This window comes from Neltuma alba, unplaced genomic scaffold, assembly GCF_004799145.2.
Source record: "Neltuma alba isolate B1F8T4 unplaced genomic scaffold, ASM479914v2 tig00011468_pilon, whole genome shotgun sequence".
Classification (NCBI taxonomy): domain Eukaryota; kingdom Viridiplantae; phylum Streptophyta; class Magnoliopsida; order Fabales; family Fabaceae; genus Neltuma; species Neltuma alba.
In genome coordinates, this window is record NW_021636138.1 from 60698 (window position 1) to 72849 (window position 12152).

The 12152-nt window shown below is 34.0% G+C and overlaps 1 protein-coding gene across 1 annotated transcript; it reads left to right on the top strand.

The window, feature by feature from the left end:
• Nucleotides 1-2676: 2676 nt before the first annotated feature.
• On the top strand, nucleotides 2677-6027 carry LOC114713788 (uncharacterized). Its single transcript, XM_028898460.1, has 9 exons — nucleotides 2677-3184; nucleotides 3330-3481; nucleotides 3637-3732; nucleotides 3833-3895; nucleotides 4225-4293; nucleotides 4393-4495; nucleotides 4608-4679; nucleotides 5257-5345; nucleotides 5677-6027. The coding sequence occupies exons 1-9, from the start codon at nucleotides 2869-2871 to the stop codon at nucleotides 5824-5826; spliced, it is 1110 nt and encodes a 369-aa protein (XP_028754293.1). The 5' UTR covers nucleotides 2677-2868; the 3' UTR covers nucleotides 5827-6027.
• The last annotated feature ends 6125 nt before the right edge of the window (nucleotides 6028-12152 follow it).

Below are 12152 nucleotides of genomic sequence, written 5' to 3' on the forward strand. Positions count from 1 at the left end.
TTACAAATAATTAACTTAACTAATTTTTTAATCTACTCAAATTAGTTAATTAACTCTTATATTAAACACTAGATGTAGTATTAGCTTTTTATTTTGCAGCAATGCGAATGCTAGGGATCTCAAGGCACCATATCTCCTCTCTCTCTCTCTCTCTCCCTCTTCAAAAAAACACTCCTAACTACCATATAAGCGCGGAAAAAAAGTGCTGAAAAGTAATTTATATTATTAAAATGTTAAACTTTATTTAATTGAATTTATCCTCCAATTAAGATCAATGTATCTTAATTACTTTAATTTGTCATAATACAATTAATAAGGGTATTTGTGACCAAAAGGAATTTAATACTAGTTACTTTTAGCAAAATGACTTATGTTGGGAACTATAAAAACCTTCTAGAAGATACTGCTTTGGTGCTATTTATATGTTGCCTCCGACATGTTTTATCAAAATAAAAAAAATAAAATGTCATAACTTCTATTTTAAAATTAAATAATTTTTTAACTCTAACCCCATTTAATGTATACTTTTTTGAAAAACAATATTAGTGATCTACATACTACTCCTCCGGTCATTCAATAAATAAGGAATAAAGTAATATATTTATGTTAAAAATTTAATACTCCTCCGGTCTTTAATATATGACCTAATTGTTAAGTTGGTTTTGGTCCTAAATATAAGATCCATTTCTCATATTTATCAATTTTCTCTAAACTACCCTTATAAATACTTACTCAATCATAATCAAGTAAAAGAGGAAGAGGGAGTATTAAGAAAAATGATTATGGTATTTTAGAAAAAAAAAAGTATCACATTTCTTATAATTAACTAACTTACCTAATTTTCTTAATCTAATCAAATTAGTTAAATGAGTCTTATATTAAGAACCGGAGGAGTATTTCTTACGGGGAGTATATTATTTATGATATGTGATTAGTGGGTATTCTTTATATTTTGTATTTAGGTCAATACAATCTTTGATCCCTCAAATTTATTTTTGTTTGATTTTTAGTTTCTTAAATTTCAGATAATAGGTTTTAGTCCCTTTAAAAATAAAATGGTTCAAGTCTTTATTGAATTATAGGAATCAACACTTTAAATGAAAAAAAATTGAGATACCAAAATTTATGGTTTGAAATTTGAGAGACCAAAACCTATAGTTTGAAATTTAAAAGACCAAAATCAAAATGAGAACAAATTTGAAAGACCCAAAATTATATTAATATTTTATATTTGATATAAATATATTAATTGATTTGAAGAAAAAAAATTTGCGTGAAAATAAGGCAGAGGGATCTTCTTGCAATTACTACTTTTGGGCACTAACGTTTTAAATTTAATAGAAACTTAAGTGTTTCTAGGATTATTTAATTTAACCTGTATTTCGATTTACGCAACTGTTCCAATAATTTGATTTTAAAAGGAAAGAATTTTTATTTAGGAAAAAATATATTAAGATCCCACTCAAGAAAAATAAATATAAAAAAATTTGTTAAAATTTAGTATTTAGACAAGTGAAATTTCTTATAAAATCTTTTACAATGAGACTCTTTAGACTTTATCTTAATATGATGATTTTAAGAAAACTTTTTATATTTGTTTATTTTGAATGCAATCTTAATGCAAATTTATGAAAAGGTTCAGGCTCCACTGAATTGCAATTATGGTGGCTTCCAATTAAAATAAAACAGACTTATGTAGAATTTATACCGAAAGCTTTTATGCGTACAAAATCTTGGTTTGATTTATGATTGGGACTTTTAGAAGAAAGAAGTTAATGTACCCAAAAAAAAAAAGAAGAAGAAGAAGAAGAAAGAAGTTAATATTTTTACCTCCGGTCCTAAATCCTAATTATAAGAACTAATTGACTAATTCTAGGAGATTAAGAAAAGAAGTTAAATTAGTTATTTGTCATAAATAAGTGTTATCTTTCTTAAAATATCCTTGCTAATCAAGTATGTTGGCTATAACTACTATTGTTAGAAAGACTATCTTGAAAAAAATGCATAAATATTAGAGATAAAGTGGATTGGGATCTTATATTTAGAACCAAAATAAAAGTCAAACGAGGTATTGTATTAAGGATCAGAAAAATTTAAAAAATCTTATGAAGTCCTTAAGAAATAAATTTGATTATTTATATATTTATTCAAAATTAAATTAAAATCACTTCTAAATTTTGTTCTCGTTTAAAGTATACTACCTCCGCTACTAATTATAAGATCTCGTTTATATCTAATTCTAATTTACTACTAAAAATTTAAAAAATCTTATTGAAGTCCTTAAGAAATAAATTTGATTATTTATATATTTATTCAAAATTAAAATCACTTCTAAATTTGGATCTCGTTTAAAGTATATTATTTTCTGTTCTAATTATAAGAACCCATAATTAGTACTAGAGATAGTATATCGGATAGATTTGCCCAAAAGAGGAACAAGTATACATATGCACTGAACTGGATCAATTAACTTAATAAGGAATAAAAAACTATAAAAGGCATACCTAAAATAGAATCAAGAGGGGAAGGGACTAGGGAGAGGTAACGTTATCTCCACATGTCACACCTTGATTGGCTGGTGGGATATTCCCACATGAAGATTAATCCATATGAAATATCAGAAGTTCAGCGGAATTAGGATGGCTGTTTCACCATCACACGAGCCTCTTTCAAGTTCCAAACGTGAAAATAACAACTCAAGCGATCAATATTGTTCCAGACTTCTAACACTAGGGCCATTCGTTCATATATGATATACATCACAGCCAGTCGATGAAGGGCAATAAACACAAGCCTCTGCTTTATCAGTTTCAGCTTTGGTTCTGAGTTTTGACCATCTCTCTCTACTTTGAATCCTCCTGCTCTGTAATGGAGCTCCCTCTCACACTCACTCCAAACCATTCGGCAACGACATCGTTTTCTGCAGCTCTCGCCCATTGCTCATCCAAGCTCTGGGATTACCAACCCAGGAAGAAGAGGATGTCCTTTGACGCGGCTAAGATTTCTGTACGCTGTGTTAAGGCTTCTGCGGAGCAAAGTGGCGAGAGAATCGAGGAGGGGGAGAACCGGGTCAGGTTTACAAACCCGGCTATGGAGGTCACCACATTGAATCGAACGTTCAACGACGCAGATTTCCCTGTTTGGGAAAAGATTGGTGCTGTCGTCAGGCTCAGCTATGGCATCGGTAAGCTTCTCAGTCAAACTTAAAAGTATCCATTAAAAGTTGTTTGCTTTAGAAATGAATAAACGAAAGGCTCCTTTTTGTCTGGCTCTAATAGTTAGTATTTGAGTTGGTTGAGTTGATTTTTATGTGTGATGTTTGGTTTCAGGGATATATGGGGCCATGGCTGTTGCGGGGAGTTTTATATGTTCGATCACCGGAATCGATTCCATGGGGGGTTTCCAGCTATCAATAGATGCCATTTTGGAAGGACTCGGATACGCAGCCCCTCCAATTATGGCCCTTTTATTTATTCTTGATGTAAGTTCGTTTCAATTATGGTATAAAGGTCTCCCTGTTTTATTAGTAATTGTATTTCCATGTATTTGTGCGTACCATGGGGTATGCTGAGGACATTTGTAGGGGGAAAAAAAGAACCATTGGTTTTCTTAGCTCATTCACATGCTTAATTATAGGATGAAATCGTGAAGCTATCACCTCATGCTCGTGCTATTAGAGACGTGGAAGATGAGGAACTATGGAGCTTTTTTTATGGGATGTCCCCTTGGCAGGTACTTATTTATTTATTTATTTATTCTTTGGACTCACTGAGTGAACTTTATTCTGGTGCAATGATTAAGAATGAATGATTGATTTGATTTTACTCTGCAGTTTATACTGATGGTTGCTGCAAGTTCTGTGGGAGAGGAGCTCTTTTACCGGGCCGCTGTTCAGGTTTGTTCAGATGCTTCTCTAATTGGTTTCATCATATCTTCCTGGACATGTCCCTGAAATATCTTGAGATGAGCTTTGGTTTTGATGGGTACCTAAGTGGGATCTGAAAGCTACCTGCAGTGGTGGGAGAACTAACCTACTTAGGTATTCCATTGAGCATCTTATACTACGTATTGTGGAATTTAGTATCTCATACTACCAAGTTGGCTATTTATGATCCTGAATATAGTTGGCTGATGCTGGTAATTTGGTAGTGCTAAAAATTAGATATATGAACTATTTGGATTACGATGTCAGCTGAATGGTGTATTAATAATGCAACTCTACAGGGGGCATTGGCTGATATATTTCTACGGGGCAGTGATCTGATAGCTGATGCCAGAGGAATGGCATCATTGGTAAATGTCCCATTCTTTATTTTTGTTTGGGCTTTTGCCAAAACAAATTGTCTCTCATTGATCGGTTCAGTGACAGTTTGATTTATTTGCGAATTGCAGACAGGTGTGTTGCCACCTTTTGTTCCATTTGCTCAGGCATTTGCTGCTGTGCTTACTGCTGTCCTTACTGGTTCTCTTTATTATGTGGCTGCCTCTCCTAAAGGTTATCTTTTGTTGTTGTTATTCTCAGATTTTCCCAATCTTCTGTGTTACTTTTGTTCAAACTGGATTATTTATTGCCTCTGACAAGTTTTCTTCCTTAATCTTTCTTTCAGATCCCACTTACGTCGTGGCACCAGTATTACAATCTCGCTCGGGTCGTCAAGATTTGAAAAAATTGTTTGAAGGTTCTATCCTTTTTCTCCTATTAGCTAAACGTGCAAGCTGACTTAATTGCGTTTGGATATTATTGCTTTGTTAAAATTCGAGAGAAGTGAAGCTACTTAGTTTTCATTGGAAGTAGGGTTGTCATGTACCTCACAGACCATTCACCTGATTTATGAATATTGGAATCCCTTTTTGGCAGTGAGTAACAAATCTCTATGGATAAATTTTTGGTCTCTCAAGTTTTAAATTATAGATTTTGGTCCCTCAAGTTTCTTTTCATTTAAAATATTGATCTTTATAATTCAATAAAAACCTGGACCATTTGGCCCCTTGAGGGACCAAGACCTATGGTTTGAAGCTTGAGGGACCAAATCTCTATAGATAAATTTTTATAAGCAGTTATTAGTTCCCTGGAGATGAAATTACCTGTAGTTATCTTCAATGGAGATGAAGATTAAACTGTTTCTCAGTCGTTAGTTGTCAATTAGGAAGGTTCCGTTTGGTTGAGAAAATGAAACGAAAGTCTAATGGGATCTTCTCAATATGGTTTTCTTGTACATTTTCAAGCTCCATTAATGTCTGTTTCTGGTGTTGCAGCATGGTATGAGAAAAGGCAAATGAAGAAAATCTATTCCCCACTTCTGGAAGGATTGCTGGCTCTCTACCTAGGTTTCGAATGGATTCAGGTATCCTGAATTTGCTTATTCTCTATAATTAACAGTACAAACACGCTCCTTAACAGTTACACTTCAAAAATCTGAAATTGACGCCCTTTAAACTTCCACGCTTCAGCTTTTAAAACCTTGTATCAGTTTCCCGTTAATGGAGATACTACTTGTCCCTTTCTCCTGTCACTTGGCTTGTTTCCATTATTAAGTGAAACAATGGAGACATGCCACGTGATATATAGAATGTGAAAGTTTCAGAGGCTAATGTTCCTGGTTTCAAAGTCAAAGGATGTTTTTAAATGCAGAGAACGGAACTAATTGTGTCTTTACTTTAATGAACATGTGACAGACAAATAATATTCTGGCTCCCATAATCACGCACGGCATATACTCTGCTGTTATACTGGGGCATGGCCTTTGGAAGATACATTATCACCGGCGGAGGCTGCGGCAAAGGATCCAACAGCTCAAATTAGAAGAAGAACAAAATTCCAACTAAATTTTGAAATGCTCTGTGTTTGTCGTATAACTGTAGAGTTGGGCTAAGAAATGTATAGTTTGTGTGAGAGTTGTAATCATGTATATATAGGAATGTAAGTGTACCATGAATAATAGCCCAAGTCTTCATACATACTTTCTTCAGCACAATTTTGTTTGTCTCTAACACATTGTTGGCTAAAATGATTCTTTCTTTTTAAAATTAGAGGGGTAGACATTACGATTTGCATTGGGTACTCATCAGATCTAGACGTTCTAGATTTAATTTAATTTTAATTTTTTTAAATAATTATTTTAATAAGTATAGGATAAAAAATAAAAATATCTCTTAACTATCATTCTTTAAAAATATAATTTTTTTTATTTTAAAATAATTATTTAAAAATATTAAATTTGAACTAATCTAGACGGCTCAGATTGCTTATCAGGTGATGAGCACCAAATGCAGAACTCAGACATTAACAGTTAAAGGATGCGAGTGGGATTGATCTGTGGTTTTATCTTATTAAGAAGTTTTTCGCGTCACTAAATTGCAAGGTGATGACTGTTAGCTAAAATGATAGAAAAGGAAAACACGCTATTCCTTTTTGGTTTTTTAAGGCAGGTCATATCAGAACCAAAAGTTTGACTCGAACGAAATTTTGGAGCGGCACGTAAACGAAGCGGATTGCCCTGTTACTTGTCCACAGTTCATTAGGAGGACAAATGCAAAAAGTTGATTTTTTTTTTTTTTACTGTTTCCTTCAAGATTGGAAGTTGTCCTTTGTTTAACTACCCATCAATATCGCAGTTAAATAAAAACAATTAGATTTAAAATATTAACTCCCACGGTCTAGAACATCCCATTAAAGTAAATTGAAATTTTCAATTAAATAGAATCAATTCATTAACTCATTAATTGGATAATCATAAGCTCAAGAGAATTAGTTCATAAAGAATGGACTCACTAAAAGTCCCCCATACATTGAACTTCACAAGCATGATCCACTATCATCACGATCATTGTCATGTGACTAGGTCTAGTGGAATAAATTAGTTCCTTCTGAATACTCATAGGGAGAAGTGCTCACTTTTAGTGTTTGATAATACCTTGCACATAATTATCTCAACAGGGTTATATACATATATACTTATCTAATTATAAATATAAAACCAAATTTGTAGTGTAAATTATATTATAAAATAAATCTTATATTTATAACTAACATTATAAAATAGGTTTTATATTTGGGATAGACAGAATATGTGGGTGTGCGCGCGCAAAGTTTTAGTTCAAGTACAACTTTGTGTTAGAACTAGGCCTTCTTTACCCAAAAGAAAAAGTGGGCCTTGGTTGGGTTTTGCGAGATTCAAAGTTGGGCCAAAAACCTCTTTAAACTAGAGGGCCAGACATTAATGGTTTGAGGATACAAGTTGGATTGATTTTGTGACTTTTATCTTATTGGAAAATTTTCATGTTACTAGATGACAAGAAAATGACTGTTAGCTAAAATAATAGAAAAGGAAAACACATTGCTGGCTCAAATGATTTTTCTTTTTTGGTTTTCTGAGGGAGGTCATATCAAAACCGGAAGTTCGACTTAAGAACGAAAGTTTGGAATCGTACGTAAATAAAGTAGAAAAGTTTTATCTCAACTTATACTACATTACTTTTTAAAAGTGATTATAGGCGAGATCATATGATAATATTAAGGGAACCAATATGTATATACTCCTCCGGTCCTTAATATAGGACCCAATTCTTGAGTTGATTTTAGTCCTAAATATAAGACCCATTTCTCATATTTATTAATTTTCTCTAAACTACCCCTATGGATACTCTCTCAATCATAATCAAGTAGAAGAGGGAGATAGGGTATTAAGAAAGATGATTATGGTGTTTTAGGAAAAATGTGTCACTTTTCTTATAATCAACTAACTTACCTAACTTCCTTAATTCATTCAAATTAATTAAATGGGTCTTATATTAAGGACCGGAGGAGTAATGTTTACCAACAGTGATTGAATATAATGAAATGAGTTAGTCTCCTACAACATAGCTAACCAATTTTTAAATACTTGCTAGGAGAGTTGCCTACTTTTGGTGTCCAATACTACCCTGAACAAAATTGTCTTCAATAGGATAGTATATGGGCTACACCCATGTGTGTAAGGTTTTAGGGGGTGTTTGGATGAAGCCAAACCATGGTTTGGAGAATAGCTTCTGGAGAATAGATTTTGGAGAGAATAGATTTTGGAAGAATAGATTGTCTGAAAAAGTGATTTTGATAAAGTGAGAGTGTTTGGATATTTATTGTCAGAAGTGCTTTTTTATATGTAGAAATTACTAAAAAGGACATAAGTTTAAATGATAATTACATATAAGATATATTTCATAATATATGCTTATTTGAAGTAATAAATTTGTTAATAATATATATTTTGGCAACATAATAAATAAGACATAAATAATATAAATAAAAAAAATTAAAACGTATATATATTAATAAAATAAGTAAATATGTTTTTTGTAAAATAATTTACTTTGCCAACAAAAAATATGATTAATTATTTCAGAAAATATGATTAACAAAACATATGTTTGTGGAAGTAGGATCCGCGAACACCAAGTAATATATTTTGCAAAGCACCACCAGTGAAAGCTGTAGCATGGAGCCTCGTAGAGCAAAAGAGGAAGGAAACAATTGATATTTGCGGGGCCCACCAGCAGTCAATAATCAGCCTAGAAGCAGCTCCTCCGTCCCTTCTTCGAAACCAAGGTTTTGGGGGGCCAAAACCATGGTTTCAAATTTTTGATGGGTGTTTGGCAAATTTTTCTCCAAACCATGGTTTGGAGAGAGAGCCAAACACCCCCTTAGTTTAAGTTCAACTTTGATCTGGAACTGGGCCTTCTTTGCCCAAAAGAAAAGGTGGGCCTTGATCGGGTTTTGCTGGATTCAAAGTTGGGCCAGTAGCCTCTTTAAGCAGTAGAGATGAAAAGAATAAAACGTGACCCAAAACCCAAAGCAGTGAAGGAAAGCTAGCAAGAAAGAGAAAAAGCCAAGAAAAAGGGCAAACACTGACAAAGCAAAATGATAAATTGGAGGACTTTGTTCCATGTATAGTACTCCAATTGTCGGAGCGTGAATGGACTCAAGTCTTGTATCGACATGATTGGTGATACCATTTTCACCTTTCTTATCATTACTCTCCCTCAACCCATAGATTCCAGCTTTCACACACACACTACTTGCAATTCTTTGCTTATTGGAATCCAACTAACCGGTTCATTGACAGGAAGATGAGAACAACATTGGGACGTAACCAAAACACAGCGAGCAAGCCTAAAACCTAAAACTGAAACATAGGTGGTGGTCGGGAATTGTCATTCTCATCAAAAGATACACAAGTGCATTAGAGTGAGAATATATATATAGTTAGTTTATATTATACATGTGTCTGTGTGTGTGAGGGAAGTGGCAGTGTCAGAACAGTCAATAGTTTAGAAGGAAGGGAAAATATAAAGGGGACAATGGGGAAGAGGTTCGTGGTCATGCAGAAACAGAAATGCATCAGATTGAAGATTAGAAGAGGCAATGATTACTGATTGGTAAACTGGGTATGCGAGCCCCATGCACTGACCATGACTAAACCTCAAAACCCACAATTCATCTCTCTCTCACCCCCACCTAGGCTTTTGCTTTTAACAATTCCACCAACCCCTCTTACTGATCTCTTAACTGTCCGAATCTTGGTCTACATTACTATTCAGCCCCTGACAGATCCATTAAAACCAACCTTTGAATCCAAAAGGGAAAAAAAAACATCAAAAGGCTCAAATGCATATATACATAGCTCTTTTCTAGGTTTTTTTCCTGCCTATTGAATGAATGTGTTTGCAGCTAGGGTTCTTGTATGTATGAATATGCAGACACACAGGAGGGGGGCGGGGAAGAGAGAGAGAGAGAGAGAGAGAGATGGAGAGCGTGTACACTGAATTCTTGGCTGTGAGATTTCTGGACATCGATATCAGTGACAGAAGAGAGAGAAGGGACGATAAAAGAGAGGGATATATTATGCGTATGGTAATATTAATATATATTAATAAAGTAATAAAGAAGTAATAAAAAGAGTTGATAGGTAGGGTAGGGGACCAAAGAAGCAGGGACAGAGAGGGAGAGAGGATGCTGCCAAATGAGCCTATATTAATTGATAGTTTTTGTGTTGCTCTTAGCTGTGGCTCTCTCCTGCCTACCTATGCTTCGTTTTCTCTTAAGGGGCTCTACCACCCTTACTTTTTCTTACCTTTTAGGGCTTCCTCTCTTCTACCTTTCTGCTTCATTCTAATTTCCACATCATGAATTCCACACTCATCAAAACACTATCTCCTGTACACATCATTGATGTTCTAATTGTAAAAATTCTTATAAATTTATGTACGTACTATAGCATATACCTATCTTTTGTTTGTTAATATATTACCTTTTGCATTCGTTTCAACTATTTATTGTTATGATTGAAAGGGATTCTTTTTGGTGAAAACGCAGTATCATATACTGTTGAAGTTTAAAAAAGGAAAAAAAAAAAAGTTATTTGTTTATCATAGTTTATAGACAGACATACGCATACTAAGATTGTGTGCTTCTGCTTCTTGAAAAAGTAGTCCATGATAAAAGGTCTTCTTCAGGCCCCCACCCCCCTACCATGGGAGGGAGGCCTCTTCTTGTTGTACTGGATTAATAGTTCAGAGTAGAGTTAGATTTCGAAGACCACCATGCCGATTCTTGTGCTTGCATTGACCAAAATGAAGCATGAAGCACGAAGCACATGTTTGATCGTACAGAAATCTCACAGCAGAAACTTGATGGTAACATATAGATGAACAAGCTCATATTCTATCGATGACACAGATGACAGATATGTATATATACGTAGCTAGCTGTGCCCACATATGTCTCAGATAGCCTATATGTATAGCATAGTATTCAAACTTTGTCTTTTTCATTCCTTTTTAGCTTCAAGGGAGAAGTAGAGCAATGCAAAGTCATTATCTGCGAACAGGGTGATCAGGAAGCTGGCGTGTAAAATGCATGAGTGTGTGTGTGTGTGAAGAAGGAATAAACCAACGTATATTGTAATATTAAAATGTTCATAAGGGGTTGAAAAATATTGGACTTTATTTTTCCTGTCCTTAATTTGGTGAAATATGGAAGACATGAATAAGATCACTGGTACAAGTGTTAATAACGCCAAATGTCTTATCATCATATATGTTTAGATCTGATCAAAAGTAATACGCAAAACAGCCTAGTTGATTATCTCAAACACCTGTATATATAGATTCTTCTGAGATTTGATCATCAATATGAACTTTTCTTTTCTAGTTGAATGATCGGAGTAACACTGAGAAGCGGGAAAAGAGGGATGATGGGTTTAATTACTACTTTCGTGTGGGATTTATTGGGAGGTTACGTGTAGGGAATGTTGTGATCATTTTTAGGAAAGCTATATGTAGTATTGTGCGGTTTTGCAGCAGCTTTTTGAGGAGGAAGCAAATATTTAAGAAAAGAAGAAGAAGAAAAAGGCAGGCCTATACCTAGTAATGCAACAAGAGGAAAGTCCCTCATCACCCCACTAGTTTACAGTTTCTTTGTACTCCTTCATCTTCAACACAGCTATCAAATCTTTCTTTCTTCCTTTCTTTATACGCATTCTCTTCTGTTTAATTAATCTCTCAATTCATACCATTAATAAAATCTTACTCACTGTTCACCATTCAGTACGGAGGTACGCCTTTATTTCTTCACTCCCTCCCACCCATTGTTTACTTATCTAAGAAGTAAGAAACACTCAAGTTATTAATAGGATTTTATTTTCTTTTTCTTTTTTTTTTTACCTAAATGCTCCTGCTTTTTTCTGATTAATAATTAATTAATTGGTCGCCTTTGACCAAGTTTTTGTTGGGACTTTTGAGAACCTACAAATTTTGCGTTGTGTAATCCCTTTCAAGCATATTGATGTCTGAATTTACTATCACTTCTGTAACTTTTACCATCTTTGAATAAAAGGTTAAAAACAATCGTAAATAAGGGTGACCATCATGTGGGCCGGTACAGTACTCCTTCCTTCCCATTTGTTTTTTATTTTGTCCCATACGCGTCCTACATTAATCCTGTTTTCCCCGTGAAAATAAGGGGGTCATACACAAGACAGATCATAATCTCAAATTCTTTTTTTCTAAAAAATTGTTAAAAAACGAGAAAAAAAATTAAGCAATAATGGGGGGGGAAAGGTAACAGAAAAACCCAATAATTCTGTAAAGAGAGATTGAAAAAAAAGGGTGAAAAA

Bases quoted from the DNA above. Each gene is read 5' to 3' on its own strand.
- LOC114713788 (XM_028898460.1), top strand. From the start codon at position 2,869: ATGGAGCTCCCTCTCACACTCACTCCAAACCATTCGGCAACGACATCG. The intron at 4,496-4,607 runs GTTATCTTTTGT...TCTTTCTTTCAG, and splicing joins TGTGGCTGCCTCTCCTAAAG to ATCCCACTTACGTCGTGGCA. The intron at 5,346-5,676 runs GTATCCTGAATT...AACATGTGACAG, and splicing joins TAGGTTTCGAATGGATTCAG to ACAAATAATATTCTGGCTCC.